This window comes from Epinephelus fuscoguttatus, linkage group LG14, assembly GCF_011397635.1.
Source record: "Epinephelus fuscoguttatus linkage group LG14, E.fuscoguttatus.final_Chr_v1".
NCBI lineage: Eukaryota > Metazoa > Chordata > Actinopteri > Perciformes > Serranidae > Epinephelus > Epinephelus fuscoguttatus.
This window is the reverse complement of record NC_064765.1, coordinates 23,401,979-23,418,986: the sequence shown is the minus strand read 5'-3', so window position 1 is coordinate 23,418,986 and position 17,008 is coordinate 23,401,979. Positions and strand designations below refer to the sequence as shown.

At 42.1% G+C, this 17,008-nt stretch overlaps 1 protein-coding gene across 14 annotated transcripts in view; it reads right to left on the bottom strand.

Annotated features, from left to right (window-relative positions):
• Positions 1-17,008, bottom strand: part of esrrb (estrogen-related receptor beta) — a 49,297-nt gene that overhangs the window by 22,581 nt on the left and 9,708 nt on the right. For all 14 annotated transcript variants that reach the window (XM_049596420.1, XM_049596425.1, XM_049596422.1 and 11 more), the window contains one exon: positions 6,806-7,215. In XM_049596420.1, coding sequence (XP_049452377.1) covers positions 6,806-7,215 — 410 coding nt within the window. The remainder of the gene's footprint in view (positions 1-6,805; positions 7,216-17,008) is intronic.

The following is a 17,008-nucleotide window of genomic DNA, read 5'->3' as shown; positions in this document are numbered from 1 at the left end:
ACCCTCAAATGGACTATAATAAATCATCTTTTGCCAACCACACTTGTTAAGCACATAGATTCCTATAGAAACCATTTCTGCAGGTGGCTCAGGTGTTCTCCAGCGAGCACAGAGCCTTCCAGCACTGAGGGCCACGGCAGGAGGAGAAGCTGGGAGTAAGAGGTAAAGGGTGGGGGTGTGGGGTGGAGGTAAAGCTACAATAGTCCTTCAGGACCCATCAGTAGACGCCACCCAGGTCCAACACTAAATTGGCCTCATTAATTCTGTGCGTGTCCCCTCCGGGCCCCGGGCGCAGGCCATGTCCCCCTGCGCTCAGAGGGGCCTGCCACTGCCTCAATAGCGGGCTAGAGAGCCAGACACGCTGCCTCTGACCACTTTACATAATACTCCAGCAGACCCAAACCTGTTGTTACCACTGTTGCCATTGTTGACTATTTACATAGTGTACAGGCAAGAGGCCTTATGCATTATTCAGCTGCAGCGTCTGATTCCAGAACGGAGCAATGAAAAAGAGTTTCATTGCTACACAATAAAAGAGCCGGTTCTGCTCTACTCTAGCATTAGCAGCAGAAAGGGCAGGAGATGTGAGGCAATGCCTTCGCTTCTGTCTGATTCCCTACATTTTACTGCATTCAGGGGTTTTCAATAAAGGGTTTCAATATAATGGTTGCTTCAGCTTCAGAATCTGAATTATCCTTCCTTTTGAATGGGCTTTCAGTTTTAAAGCTTTTGACATTGGGATTTTTCCTGAACTTTTCGTTTAACCCAGGGTTTACGTCTTTGTTAGTACAGTGAAATAAACTATTGAGTAATATAAAAATCTAATTTAATCATGATGATTACTTATATATTTTTTCCTTCACTAAAATGCAGGTAAGTAGCAGGACGAATTTCATCCATCCTGTTGTGTGTACACTTTCTCGTCGGCCTGCATTGGGTCATCTCTGCACTTTTTGGATAAGCTAACTATGATCTACAAAGTTGTGTATTAACATCTTTGCCCCAACCCCAAGATTAAACCTCATCAATTTACGAAGATACACGTAGATATTTGCTCTTTGTACAGCTGATTTTCAAAAGGCTGCTGATATATTCTCAAATTGACCATCACAACATTATACTGGAAAATATGTACAACTAATCACTGCTAAATTATGCTGACATTTAGATGGACTAAATTCTTTTCAACAAGGAAAATCTCTTCAGATGGGGGACTTATGTATTCTGATAACAACGTAGTATCTTGTATCAATAGATGCCAAAATGGGCTCACAAGGCAGACTATCAATTTCCATGTACATAGGCTTTAGACCAAATATACAAATTATAGAAAAACATGAATAGTATAAATTCTGTGTGCCTTGTACTTATTGTGTATTATTCAGTCTAGCTTGCCTAATTTCCAGGCTTTAGAAATAAATCTAGCCCATACTTTGCCACTAAGTCCAACTTCTTATTTTCATCAAACCAAAATAATTCAGGATTTTTATTCTGCATTCTGATAAAGGTGCACACAGGTAATCGTGTAAGGTATCATGGGCTGAGACAGCCAAATCGTGCCCTGCTACATCCTGCAAAATCACACTTATCTGGGTGAAAGTTTTTAGGGAGTCTCATAAGTAAATAATATGTAAGCAAATATGCTTTCTGTTTAACCTACTAAATACACACATACAGTACAGAACCCCTGTGACAGATTCAGCAAGTTCACATTTACACTGTGTTTAAAAAATGCTCAAACACATCAGGATTGTGTCCCAACATCCTGCAGCTGCTCCACAGCTCTGCCCTGCGCTCCATATTTTCTGTACAGAGCAACAGAAAGCTGTGTAATATTCCGCCGGTGTTCCTCCACTAGCCCTCCAACATCCTTTGACAACTTATGCAATTATGTTAACATTATTGGACAGATCAAGTGGAGGGTCCCAAGATGTTATAAATAATTAGAAATTCCTCCTTATATCTGGGTTAGAAATCATTATGCTAATTCTCCTCATCTCTTTGGGATTGGGGTAAATAAAGGTGTGAGGGAAGCGGCTGATGAGCTCTGATTGTCTTTCCTCTGTCTGTTTTCTCTGTTGTCATAGCAGAACCAGACCATAATAATCCTATCTGTCTCCCATATGCTGGGAGGAGGCAATCAGTGCCACCCTGCGCTGGAATCAATTCATTGAGGTCTTTTTGGTTTGCGTTCCTATTCCTATTACAGACTAACCAATCAACAATTTGCTGGGATGTAAAGAACTTAATACATGAAAGAAACATTGATTTTGATTTTCAAATCTGAAAAATCTTTACTTATCACTTCATTCACTTCATGTTATGCTGCAGGTTTGTTTGCACAACTCAACCAGGCACAGTTGACCCTGTGTGTCCCCTGAGGACGCTGTGTTTATGGGGGTATTTTTCTCTCCACCTCCCCTCCCTTCCCGTTCTCAGGGGTGCTGGGGACACGTGCACCAACCCACACCTGGTGGCTAACTAAGAGAGTTAGCCCTTTGATATCGCACACTCCAGAAACAAAAACAAACGCACACTCACATGCTGCTGTGCTACTGTGTCCACCTGTCCTGTCAAGTCCTCTGTGTGTCTGATGTTCTGTCAGAGGGGGCTTCTCATAGCTCAATGCAGAGAGAGGGGTGGATTAACCAATTTTTCATCTCTACATTTGGTTTATATTTAGGAGAGCGAGTGTTTCGGTATCAGTGTCCATACAGTAAGTCCCACTTCAAAACATGTCTAACGCCCCTTAGCAGATCTAAATGAGCCCTCTTGGCCTGTTGTTTTTATTAACATAAATTCATAGTGATGAAAGATGAAAAATATCCAAGCAATGTTGATATTAAAGGCACAATCTAAACAAAACTGTAGCCCCACTGACCAACTGTAACTTGTTTTGACTCCCAATTTGTTTTCAGGTATTTTAATACACATGCAAACACTAAAGGTTGGTTTTATCAGTTACCTTTTTGACCACACTTGTAAGAGACCTGTAATTCAATTGTGTTAAGTCATCATTAGGGCAAATACTTAATTTATACTATCTGCAAAATATACCTGTAATTTAGGTTGTCAATTTGATTTGGTTTCAAATGCAACTGTTAAATGAAAAACGACCTTATAGGTATTTATGTTTATGCATTTACCTTTTTACTTTGAACAGAATAGGCTTTATTACTGTGAGATACTTTCGTTGTCTTTATGTGAATGAATGATCCCAGCTGGCCACCAGCGTCGTTAGATGTTTATATTTGGTTGGATTTAGGTTGCGATGTCGGGTGTCCAACATTTAATGTCATTTAGTGCCAACGACAATTTGACGTAGAACACTGATAACAGATGATGTTGATATTTTGTTGATTTTAAGTTGTGTTGTTAAGTAACCAAAATCCAACGTCTCCTAAACGTCTCATACCAATGTCATCTTGACGTAGAATGACGAGATTCAGTTGTAACGTATGGGGAAGAAGACCCACCGTTAAACACAATTCATTCACATTCACACTGCATGAAAATCGAACATTATTAGACATTTAAATAACGTAAACCTAAATTTAACGTCTGTCCGATGTAAGAGTCCAATATCTTTTTGACGTATATGGACATTTGGTGCCAGCTGGGATATTGTTTGTAGCTGTCTTTAGGTGTTTCTTGTCTCACTGATGATAATGCCCACCCGAGAGATGATTACACTATTTCTACCTGAAGATAACTAAACAGAAGTATGTAAAATAAACTGAAACAAATGCTTTGTGGCTCTGAATAAGACTGTATGATGTTTTTACATCTACTTTAGCACTACAGTCCCCTGAAGAGTAGTTACAAAAAGTGTCACATAAGCACTGATTTAATTTGTATTTTTTAGTTACATTAAATAAAAACACTGACTTAAAAGGGGCACACCTTTTACTGTAAATGTTTTACAAAACCTTGTCATTCAGAAATGATGGCTGGAAATGCTGCCTTGTAGAGTAATACAACGGCCAGTTTCACTTTCAGAAATGAAGCATACTGGCGGGAACCCCTTTAACCTGAAGGCCATGCTCGGGTTTATCTGTCTTTAGAGAGGTTATGGTATGGTTACCAATAACATTACAGAGTGAAGGGAGAAGAAAAAGATTTCCCTCCTTCTTCTCTTGATAAGTATCTGTCTCAATCTATTTTATGGCTTTTCAGGACCCATGCCAGGGCACAGAGGGGAAAGTCAGGTCTTGTAAGTAAATTACAGTAAAATGGCAGGTATTTCTCATCAAAATCTAAACCGACTTTTACAGGCTTACTGTCAAGGTCTATTACTTCATATAAAAAGAGGGGCACCGAGTTCAGTTGGTTTTCAAGCAATTTTTGCACTCGGGTTCAAAATGGGAAGAAAACAGGGTTCAATAAGAGATTTATGTTTTTGATTGGTGGAGCACGTGAGGCGCAGGAATTGCGGGATGATTAGGGAGCAATGAGAACAGAGGTATTTCTGGGATGGATGGAGATCCAGGTTGACATTAATTTCAGCCTGGCCTTGACTAATGTAACTATCTCCACGTAGGAGTTCAAGGGGCTTTTCACTGGATGAATAGGTGACGGAAGATGGATTTTCCATCCGCTTTTGTTGAAAAGGTAAGGGCATCAGCAGAGGAAGCGGAGGCCGGAGCAGGAAATGGAACAAAGATGTGAAGTTGCTCAGTGAATAAATGCTGGTACTCATAGTCTAAACATCTCAAATACAACTAAATTGAAAAATTATATATTAATATTTTTTAAAAACAACTACAAATCTCCAATTGAGAATTAGCCACTGTATTACGAGAAAATACACACAAGGTGAGTGCAAGGTGATAAAGAAACTGTCATGTACGTGGTTAACATTAACTTAGCATGTTGTTTGCCCTAAGTGCTATAGAACAATGTGATAAAGGGCTGGCAAAGACAGCTCCTTTGTTTTCCTCTCATTAGAGAGGGCCGTCTCACACTCCACCCTTGACTGCCTCGTTATTCCTTTAATTAATCAGTTCTCATCAACGGCACCCTCTTATTCTTTCAAGGGCTCTACATCCCGCTATTTACTGCCTCCATTTTCCTCTAGCAATCCTGCATGTGTTTCTTTTATCATTTCGGAAAAGGCTTTCACCTCCCCCAAAAAGTCCCTGCGTCCTCCTGCCTTCTCTGCCTGGGACCCCTGTCTGATTATTATGCCATTAAGCCTCTCCTCCTCTCCTCTGAAAGAGCAGCAGGGTCCCTCTCCAATCTAAAGAAGTCCTGGGTTTTTTTCCCCTCCTTTCCCTGAAATTACCCGGCGACGCGTGCCTGAGTTTCTAATTGGCATGCCCGTCCCTGGAGACGGCCCCCTCCCTTCTTCCTAATGAAAAGCCTCGGCCTTAATTACACTTTCCAAACGCTGATTGTTATTGACAAAACTCCTGTGGCTCGGACAAACGACGGCAGATTAGCTCCATTACAGGCAGCCCTCCAAGAAGAGAAAGAGAGGGATTTCAAATCGACAATGCAAAGTGAGGGGGGAAAAAAAGAGGAGCTTTCAATTTTTTTCCATGTACCTTCCTCTTAATTGTTTGGGCCATTGCTCCACTTAAGATGTCTCTTTCTTCCCCAATGCCTTTTTTCTGTTCCATTGTGTTGCCGTCAGTGTACTTTTAGTGAGGGGACAAAAGCCCAGTTATGTTACTTGAGAAAAAATGTTCATCTTTTGTCAATAGACAGGATTGCTGATGGCAGCATGGGTAAACAGGAGGATTTGGCCTAATGCTTTTGTTTGCCTGCAAAAGGTACATAGACTGTCTAAAGCTGATAGGGCTGTAAGGTCCAAAATCAACACCTAACAAGCAGACAGACAGCCTGATCTCCATATAATGCCTGCAATCATTTGTTGATGAAAATTTACGGAAAGCAATGGATAAAACATGTCAGATTCTTTAGTTTAAATATCAAATTCTTCCACTCTCAATCATCTAATCTCACCATACCTCAACCCTTTGGCTCGTTTTACCTATTTTATCTAGTTTTTCCACTGTATTTATTGCACTGCTAAGCCGGCAGAGCTTAGACCTGGGCAGCTGTGCCTGTTGTGCGGATTTTTTTTTTCCAGGCTCAACAATATCTCCGTCTTCCTGATTAATCTGGAGCAGAGCGCACAGTTTCACAGTGGGGGGCCTTTCATTGCCTCTCTAATGAGAAGCTGTGATACATTATGCCTTGCAGATAGCCAATCGCACCCTAGTCCCAAGTCACACATGCACACACACTCATGCACACAAACACAAAACAGGACAGGGATAATAAAGCACATTCTCTGAGCCCCCCCAAGGCATCTGGGCAAACAGCCCCTACACTCCGCCAAATCTGACCTCTGAGCGATGATGTCATGGCCACCATACACCACCAACCATGACAGATGATGTGATCATACCTACATTTGTGAGCTGTCCCATGTCAAAATATCCTTCTGGTTTCTGTTTATTTTTTTTTTTAAACCAGTGCAGTGGATGTTTTTAAAATGCAGTTATTTGATAATCACTAAATAAGTTTGTAATGTCATCCTGTCGTAGTTCGGTAGATTCTAATGGAATCAAAAACAAACATCTTTATGGAGGCTGCTGGTCTCAGGAGGCAGAGAAGACATGTTTCACACTCCAGTGATTTTTTTTACATAGCAAATTGCTTGGACTGAGTATGTTTCAGTGTTGTTGTGAGGCCAAAGGTGTCTTGTATGCAGGGTGTTTTTATGTCTGGTGATGCAGCGGATGAAGTAACTCGTATTGAGTGTTTGTAGGGGGGGGAGGTGAGAGGAGAAAAATACCTTGTATTGTCCTTTTAAAAAAGGCTTTGCAGGCCTCACATGAGGCCACCCCATAGTGATACCCCGAGGCTATATCTCCACAGACCAGGCACAGCCTCTTGGGGAGGGAGTTCAACATGTATTCGCACTTTATGGACGAGTCCTCCATGATGGTGCTGGAGCAGTCGTCATAGCGCTTGCGGCAGGTGCCGGCCCCGAGCCCGCTGGGGGTGAACATAGGAGGAGAGTCCAGGCCGTTTGAGTGGCTGTTCATGGCGCTGACATAGCCACCACTGGCGTCTGAGTTGCCGCTGGGGCTGTGGTGGCTGACCGTGTCAATGACCGAGGAGGGACTGGACGGCTCTGTCTTGATGTAGGACCCACAACTGGAGGGTAGGTGCCGGTCATCAGCGGCCATTCTATTCAGCAGCCTGAGGGACAGGGTGAGAGACGGAGGGGGAGGGTTGATGGGAGAGGGAGGAGGAGAAGAGGAAGATGATTAGCAGAGGTCTTTGGAGAGTACAAATGAATCTCATCAACCAGTGGAGTGACATACATGCCTAAACAGCAAAATACTCAGCAGACATAAGGTACAAATTATTATGATTCTGTGGCAATTTGTGACAATTACAACATAAATGCTCTTTACATTTAAATATGCTTTGTGGGAGTTATCAGGTACTGTTTGTAAACAGTATTGCCAGCAAAAGTGAAGCCAACCCCAGATTCTTTTTTGCTATATTTGCGTTTCTTGGTCGCTGCGCCCACAATTTTTGTAGCTTGCTTGCTGCCTATGGTCTGGCACTTGGTCGCACTTGCTACCTTTACATAAAGTTCCAATGTCTCCTGGTGCTTTGCCCATAAGATCTAAAATTAGAAACACTTGTATCCACTGATGAATTTAAGGGCATCATAAAGAATGTGATGATATGCTTTTTTTCTTGAGAAGCCACTATGTTTGAATAGTTGTTGTTTCATTGTGGATTTTTGTATTATATGCTGTATTTGTTGCATTTTAAATGTGTTTCAATTGGTTGCTACCTTGGGCAGGTCTCTCTTGTAAAAGTGATTTTTAATCTCAATGGGACTTCCTGATTAATTAAAGGGTAAATAAATAAATAAATGTCCCGAACACAGCAAAGAAAGAGGAAAATGCAGCCAGAAGACAGGGTCTCTGCAGATTAATACACCGCCACACACTTCTAAGGGGGTCATATGTGATGATTGAGAGGAAATACTTCTGTCTATACCTTATTTATTAGGAAAATCCTGCATAGTATCATGGTAGGTAGGATTTTTGTGGTCAGACAGTTTTTATTAGCTAAATCCCAATTAAATGTTTTGCATATAGGGTTGCAGTGGTATAAAATGAAAATTGACTGTTATGATACCATGAACATTTGCTTATTTACAATGTTGTATTGGAGGAAAAAAAAAAGCAAGCAGATGGAGAATCTCACCTGCGCATCATCTTTTCTCCTTGACTGCCTGTCAGACTTTTAAAGCTTTTGTTCAACCAAAAAAAAACTTCTGTTATCATTCCTTTAAGGGTCTTTGTAACTGATAATAATAACCGTGTAATACCGTGATATTTTCTGAGACATTTACCGTACCATAAAAATCTTACACCGTTGCAACCCTTGATTGCGTATCTACGTTTGTCATGTGTCTGTTTTTTTAGTCTTTCCAATGTTCTGTTCTTTACACCTCTATGTGTCCTAACCTTCCCTATAAACCAGTGAACCAGAGGGAGGATCCTAAGTGCTTCATTAGCCACACACCACGACAGCTGAAAAAGCGCTCCAGTGTACAACTACACACAACTACAACACGCACGTCCACACACACCGCTGCACACATGCCCAAACACAGTACAAACACACAGACAGAGAGAAAGGAAAGTGGAAGAGAGAGACGGGGAGAGATAGAGAGAGGAGAGAGCACTCAAATAACTTAACACGCAAGTGCACACACAAACACACACAGAGCGCATCAAGTCTGGGGCATCTCCATAGTTTAGAGCACAGAGTGGACCTTGGCTTGTCTCCTTGAGTCAGCAGTCAACCAAAAGGAAACATGATGGCAAGATATTGACTTTTTCACTGTCTGCCTAATAACTGTATTTTGGAGTACATGGAATATGATGCTGTAACGTGTGCAGACTAAAGTGCAGCCTTTTGGCTGTGGCCACAAAATGCACTCTGAAGCCTTCCTTGCCCATATAAATCTGTTTCAGTCTCACTCTATAACCTTTAACTTGAAATTGCACTGGGAGAACAATGGGGGTAAAAACGTAGCCTGGACATGTTCAGCTCATTTTTTCCATCCGCTAAGAGAGTGAACTAAAGGGGTGGACTGCTGGAGGAGATGGATAACTCAATGTATTGGGGATGCCGTGTAGACATAGTGACCTCTTTGGGTCAAGGCGAGGTCGCACACTTACATACACACACACCCCTTTGCATTAGGTACCACGGAAGGGGTGAAAGGTCACCTGCACTTGCTTGCATTAACAAAATTGAGCCTTGCATGGCTTATGCAAATTCAGACACAGGGGCTCCTAGTGAGTGGCAGCTAGACAGCCCGAAGTTGTGCCTTAGCACATTAGTTCCATTAGCATATTGCCAACTAATGGTAATGTTTACATATTTGACATGTCAGTTTACCATCAGCACAGGGAGAGGGGGCCGTTCCCTGCTGGGCTCTCTCTGCCTGATTGGACAGTAGCTGTCTGTCTAAGAGTGCTTCAGAGGAAACAGGAAACGAGAGGCCTCCGCCGTGTCCCCTATCGGTCGGCCGGACTGCCTCTTGCTCTCTGAGGCTGATTTAATTGTGAGGGTGGGTGACAGAGGGGTTCAGGCCCAGGGGTCAGTGGGTCAACCTTATTTTCTCACCCTGGCTTCCTAGGCCCGTGGAGATGGGGGTCAGCGTGTCAAATTAAATCTCATTCCCAGGTTTCCCTCCCTGCTGTCATGTATATTCATCGGAGCTCCAGGTGCCTACCACTTCTGGAAATTCACAAAAAGGTTAACTGCTAAAATAAATAATAAAAAATGCCCCCTGTTAAAACCGTTGACCTTGTGGAATAAGCCCTTTGCCTGAGCACTCCTGGAATTCTTCTTGTAATATAAAGCCTTCACTGTATAAAACTGATACACAACTACCACTGTGCTGGAGAACATGCTGTCCAATTTAGTCTTCCTTTCAGCTGCCTTTAATTTAAACAATGCAAGAAAAAAATTATTATTACTGGTGGCATCGGGGGCGGTTATTCAGATTTGCTGTTTTAAAAATGGTCCACATGTACTCTTAAATGTCCTTGCAGACAGAAATTGAAAAAGTGACTCCATTTCATGCCTTTCTAAAGTAGAACTTGCCGCTCTTGATAATGAATGCAGATTGCATCCCCATAAATTAATGCACGGCTCTGTGTTCATCTGCTTTATGTTCTCTGTTTCAGATGGATATGTGCACCTGTGCGATAGGGCACCTGCACTTGGCTTATTAAAGGCTATATATTAAAACGCGGGAGCACAAGATGGCTCCATTTAGCTTTTATTTCACAAATTCAGAGTAAGCTTAACCCCGGTTCAAAGGCCATCTTCAGGGTGACACTTAGCATAATTGCATAAGTGTCTTAACTGTTTCCCCTCCAGCTCAATGTGGTCATTTATAATAAATGTGCTGGCTAGAATCCCCTTAACTCATGCTCGCTATGACACATTATACCACTGCTATGCTTATGTTTTTAACAAGCCTGCATATATTGATTAATGATACTGAGGGAATACTAACCACTTGAACCTGGCGTATTAATCAAATAGTCTAAAATATTTCTATAAATATTCGTAATCTCTAATGGGACAGGTCCAATTTAAATCTATAAATACCATTGTATGGGAAAATGAATTATGAGCATTAAATAGTTTGACAGCAGCAATAGTTGTAATAAATAATTCAATATGTGGGGCAGGTGCTAATTAGTTTGGGTGCTACACAGACAGAGCCGACAGGAAAGGGTCTGCCGAACTAACTGAGACTTGATGCTGTAAAATCTATAGTTCTAACTTCCTTCCTTCCTCAAGGTAAGAGCATTTCAAATTCTGCTGCCTGGCTGCCCAAAGGAGCAGCGCTCGTCTAAGATACAGTATCTCTCCCTCTCGCCTTTTCTCTCTCTGTTCCTCCTCCTTTTGTTCCCTTTGTACTGATCAAAATTCATGCTGAGTAGTGGGTTATGGGCCCGCAAACGCACACTGCGCAGTTTGGTTTTAATCTGATTCCACCTGGCCCTCCTAACAGCATTTCAGATCCCTAATATCATTCCACTGGTGCTGCTGTGACCAGGATTAGCTGGCCTAATGATCTGGCAGCTCGTCTCGCACTCTCTGTTCCTCCACTTCCAAGAGGAGAACCGAGGAGCGCTCATTCTCTCACGTCTCTCTCGCCTGCGAGCGAAAAACCCTGAACGTTGGATGACACCGTCGTAAGAACGCAGAACATTCAGGATGTAATTGAGCCAATTTGTAAGTATTCCTGCTGAGAGCTTCCTGCTCACTTCAGGAGGATACTGACATCCTCCGCTGTTCTCTGGGTAACTACAGCTTTCGCTCCGCTTCATGTGTAAATCACAAGCACACACACAAACCCGTGCTAGAGGCTCAACTCAAAGAGTGAGCAAATTCCTGATGTCCTTTTCACTCTCAAGGCCACCAGATGCCAAAAACACCATTTTATAACATTTGCTAACCTCATCCCGGAGTGTCACATCCTTGCTACCTGATCAGACTGGGCAAGTGGAGGGGAAGGGGCGGGTGGTGGAGGTGGGGGTTGACATCTGCAGGCAGGGTGATCGTGATATCAGATGCCCCGGTAGGGGCAGATCTGTCTGGAGGGCCCCAGGCGATGTGGCCTGATAAGCCACTGGCCCCAGAGTCAGCGCTGGTAGGACGAACTCAATTAGCTCCTGACAGACCTCCTCGCAGTCGGGCTCAGCCTCCCCGCCACAGCAAGAACCCACTGGCAGCTGCCACGCTGACCTCTCCTCCAGGGGCCACTGCCACCTTTTACCGCTCCAACACACAGCCGGGGATTCATTTTTAGGAGAGCAGACACCACGCTGAAATTCTGCACAGCCCGACTAAAGTCCCAGAAATATGTTCGGTAGTGTGTGTGCCACCAAGGGTGCCTAGTGTGTGTTTTCACAGGGGAAAATGGAAATGAAAAGGGACTCAGACAGGGGTTGGGGTGGCTCTTGGGAGAAATGAGGGGAATGGAGATTCCAAAACACACTTAGCTGAAATATGGAGGACGCCTCTCTGTCTAACTGGTCCCAGGTTAATGACCATCAGGGGAATAAAGGGCCAAAAGACTCTTGGGGTAATGTGCATGTGTATCTGTATCAATGTTGCATTGGCTTATGTGCTCATTGGTCAGAGTGTGTGTTTGTGTTGCAGACAGAATATGAAAGATGGAAATATAGCAGGGAGAAGAGTAGGGGTGGGTGGGTGGGGGTTTTGATGGCTGTGGTTTGGTTGGAGGCAAGCCCGGCACTCCATAGGGACCCATTCTAATCTGTGAGGGAGAGGCCCCTAATTTTGGAGTTTCTCATTCATTAGTCCTGCTCTGGCAGAGAGAGGAGGGAGCGGAGGGGCTGGACCTGAAGGGAGGGGAGGGGCCTCTTTATTAACGGATATGCCAGACACTCAGGAGAAGCTGACAGAGATTTATGATGTGCAGATCTATGGAGGCAAACAAAAGGGAAGTGGAGGAGACAGAAAAACAGGAAAAGAGGGGAAGAGAAAGTAAGCGATACATGAGGGGGAGAGAGAGAAGAGATAGAGAAAGAGAGACAGAGAGAGAGAGCGGTGTTTATGGTACCAATGGAGAGCGAGGGCCCTGGATCAATAGTCCGTAGGCTGGGGGCTCGTGCAGGGTTACCACTGGGGGGGACCATGCTGCTCTGTGGCCTGGGCAATTAAGTTTTTCAGTCTCCAGCAGAGGATTATATTTAGCCGCTCCACAGCGATGTCACTGTAGTCTTTATAAAGCTATGAGCTCACTCCACTACGACAACATGAGCCCCATGCTCCAGCGGCACCACAAGATAGCGCTGGCCAAGAAGCAGATCACATCTATTGATCCTCCCCTCTTGCTCCTTCCTGTTCTAGAGATGCTGCTGGCAGGAAAGAGAGAGCCTCTTGTGATACAGGCGCTGCTGTTTGTCTGACGTAAACTGTCTGGGCCGCACTGGGCAGATCTAGTTCTTATAAGAGGGCTGAGTTCAGGATGTTGAGAGAAGCAAATGGCTAATGACAGAGCTACTGTCAGTGAGGGATGTGAGAGAGTTGTCTAAACTTCCCGCTGTGGAGAGCAAAGAGTTAACAGTCTGTGCAGACCCAGCGGGGAAGCTCCCCGCAGAATTAGACGGCTCATCACACTGAATGTAAAAAAGAAGTTCAGTGATAAGTCTAGCCTGCCATGCAGTACATTTGGGATCAAATTTCTAATTCAGCCTTTTCATTAGAAAAGATTAGTTTCCATTACACCCATTATGTGGCATGGCCATGGTATAATTTAACAACACACATTTACAATGGCCCGAGATAACTAGAAAAAGTAATTATAGTCCGCTACTGGCAAAAATCACCCTTAAAAACAGTCTCTAATTATCAGCGTTTTGTATATTAAGACTCCTCCAGGGCTGGTGGAGGTAAAGACATCAGAGACAACCTGGTGTTGTGTGATATGTCACTGATACACTGATGCAAATATCCCAATACACTCTTGCAGTGCTGAGGCACAGGTGGATCCTTCCTTTGCAACAATACATGTTTTAACTATTCTAGTTTATGACAGTTCAACTGTTTTTCACTTTATGACTGATTAACATTTGAATGAGGGCACATGTTACTGAAAAGACCATTTTTACACTTGTTTGACTATAATAATACGTAAAAAAAAAAAAAAGTATAACAGTTTGATTTCCATTCTTTGAGAAATTGTCTTGACATTTTAGTGGAGCTGAGTATTTTCCTCGTGTTACACACACGGTATTGTGCAAGATATTGTTTTGTCACAGAATCTCCTGCATCATGACGCCATCATCAGCACTGTCTAGACAAAATATCATGAGTAGTGTCGTCAAAATATTGATTTATTGAAACATTTTTTTCGCTTATTATTAAACTCTTATCAATGTAACTAACACTATTGTATGCCCTCAATGTCAGTGTTTCACTATAGTATTGAATATGGTAACAAATATCAGTATTTTTCAAGGTATCATATCAAAGTTATAAATTCCAGTACTGTGACACAAATCATTAGTTACCTCAGCCAGTCATGAAAATTGTGATTTTCCTTCATTTACGTGTGTAATATGATAATATCATGAATGGATAAAGTAAAAGATCCAAAGTAGGGATGCCCCGATCCAATACTGATAACGGATATCGGGCCGATACTGATTCATACAGCTGGATCGGGCATTAGTTAGTATGTTTAAGGCTGATTACACATGGCTATACTATACCATGCATCAGAAGTGCATTATTAGACTGCACAGCTGACGGAGCTAATAACAGACATATCAGCTGTTTGGAGGCATTTCAATTTTTACAAGTGTTGTCACAATACTGGAATTTATAACTTTAATACAATACCTTGAAAAATATCAATATTCAATATGATTTTGGATACAACAGATTGAGAAAACTGACACTGAGGGCATAACATTTAAAATGAAAAAAAAAAAATAGTAAACATTAACAATAATTAAAACTTCATACACTAACATTTCATACATTAACATTAAAGGAAACAATATTCTTGTGGAAGTGAACATCTTAGAAAGCCTCTGAGATTTTCACATGTTTAAAATAGAGTCAAGTGCAAGTAAAAAACAAAACTGTGCTACAAAATCCTCTATATAACCAGAGTGAATGACACAAGTGACTAGAAGACAGCACTGTGAGTGAGTGAGTGAGTGAGTGAGTGAGTGAGTGAGTGAGTGAGTGAGTGAGAGGAGGCGAAGCTATGGGGGCGCTATAACTGTGTGTGTGTCAACTCTGTTTGAGAGAAGAGAGAGCGAGATAAAGTCCTATCAATAGCAACGATACTTTGGACAATGAGCATACAAACGATATGTATCAATAAATCGATATTTTTGACAGCTGTAATATCTATGTATTAGTTATATTTTGTTTTATAAAGTTAGGAAAGCAATGTTTCAGTCATGTCTGATGTTGCCTCACACATAATAGAAAGGTCCCAGTCACTTTCACATAGTGAAGAGATCAGTGAACCTCTAATTCAAAGAACACCAAAGTGTCATCTCTGTTGTTAAAGAAGTAAAAAGAAGAAAAGAAAAAACAAGAATTTGGTGATATGCACCCAAATAACTGACCAGGCTGATGTCGCAGGGATAAGACATAAAAATTCTGTTTTATGCTACAAAAGCCTTTTAAGACGAGGTTTTGTTTAACTGCCATAAATTATGTGGAAAGCCAGCAGATATCAACCACAGCACACCTCTCACGTACTCTCCGTAGGGTTCCTTATGTAAAATAAAGAGGGGGGATTATAAAATATGAATGATGGAAACTTGAGCAAAAGAGCCAGACTGGTTAATTTTATCACAGAGGTGAAGGATATTCCTGATTGTGTTGCATGTCGTTTTGCATCGTGTGTGTGTGTGTGTGTGTGTGTGTCACAAACAGAAAGAAATATTATTGTAAAGGGTTAAGGCTATTTAACACAGTCCAGTGTAAATCACAGGTTTAGACACAGTGACTGTGCGTACAGGAGGACGGAGGCATAGAGCCATGCATGAAATTACTTCATTAATCTTCTTCTGATAGGCTGTCCTTGTTTAGGAGGGAACTCTACCTGCTTAAAACAAAGAGCCCACCATGCCTCCATCATAAATTGTCCTCTTCATATGAAGAGGGGCCAAATACAAACAGACAAACACACATGCACACACGTACACGGCAAAATTAACAGGGCAAAATTAGCAGGTTTATCAGGTGTCCAGGATCATTTTAAAGGCAATCAGATGTGTAAATGTTTGTACAGGTTCACGGTCAGTGTGTCAGCACACCACATAAGTTAGATTAAAATAACATGCATGATAACACATGATCATCAAATTTAACTTGATTTCTCACATTTATAAAATGTTGTTTTGTAGCACACATTTCAAACAGTTCCAACATGAATTGATGCTGCTCACAACACTACTGCTGTGACTGTCTGCCACAGCAGCAGACACAGTCATAGCAATAGCCTCTAGCTTTTTACAGGCTCATCTCTACCAGCTGCCACACATTCCCCATAAATAGTGCTGGTAATAAAAAGACGGGTGGGCCTAACTGATTTATACGGTAGTGTCCACCACCACACCATTCAGGAATAATTAAACTTTGGGGATATTTCCTGAATTAATGTCTCCTTCAGGGGGCAATCTAAACATACATTTCAGCGTTCGCCACGTCTGGTGTCACCGGATGTACTGGGAGGGAGGGACTCTCCAAGTGGCAGGTTCAACAGCCAGACACTCAATGTGACCATTCGATCGCACTTAGCGCTGTAGGGGTGGTCTCATAAGGAGGCATTTTAATGCGAACGTGTTTTGTGAGCGACAAAAAATACACACAGATGCACACAAGCAGGCAGGAGTACATACCGAGAAGCAAACACACACACATACACACTTTTACACTAACAAAACTGTCAGTTATCAGATGAAATGACTGTGTAAGTGAAGTTGTAAACAAGAGATTTTATGAGACATGAGACAAACAAAGTTACCTGTAATGAATAACATTTTGTGTAACAGAGAGTTATAGCCTAGCCTCATAATCAGATTGAAACTGAGATGAAAGCACCATCAGTTTAAACAAATAAGTAAAATAACAGGCCATCATTCAAAAAAGCAAAACGGAAAAAAATAGTTTATAAAGTAAGAATACATTTGGATTTATGTTGCATCAAAAATATAATGAAGACCATTTAGTTCTGATGTCTAGAAACAGGATTTTACAGCTGTGTTTTGAGCCACTTGCAGATTACCTGTAATATGAGCAATGCATATTTGAAATGGGTCAAGAGACAAGAATACGCAGTGGCAATCCTAAACTCTTGGGGGCCCTGGGCATCGAGCCCCCCATGCTCGCAGAAAATCTAAGTAAAAAAATGCATACGGTCAATTTTGCTTGATCAAAA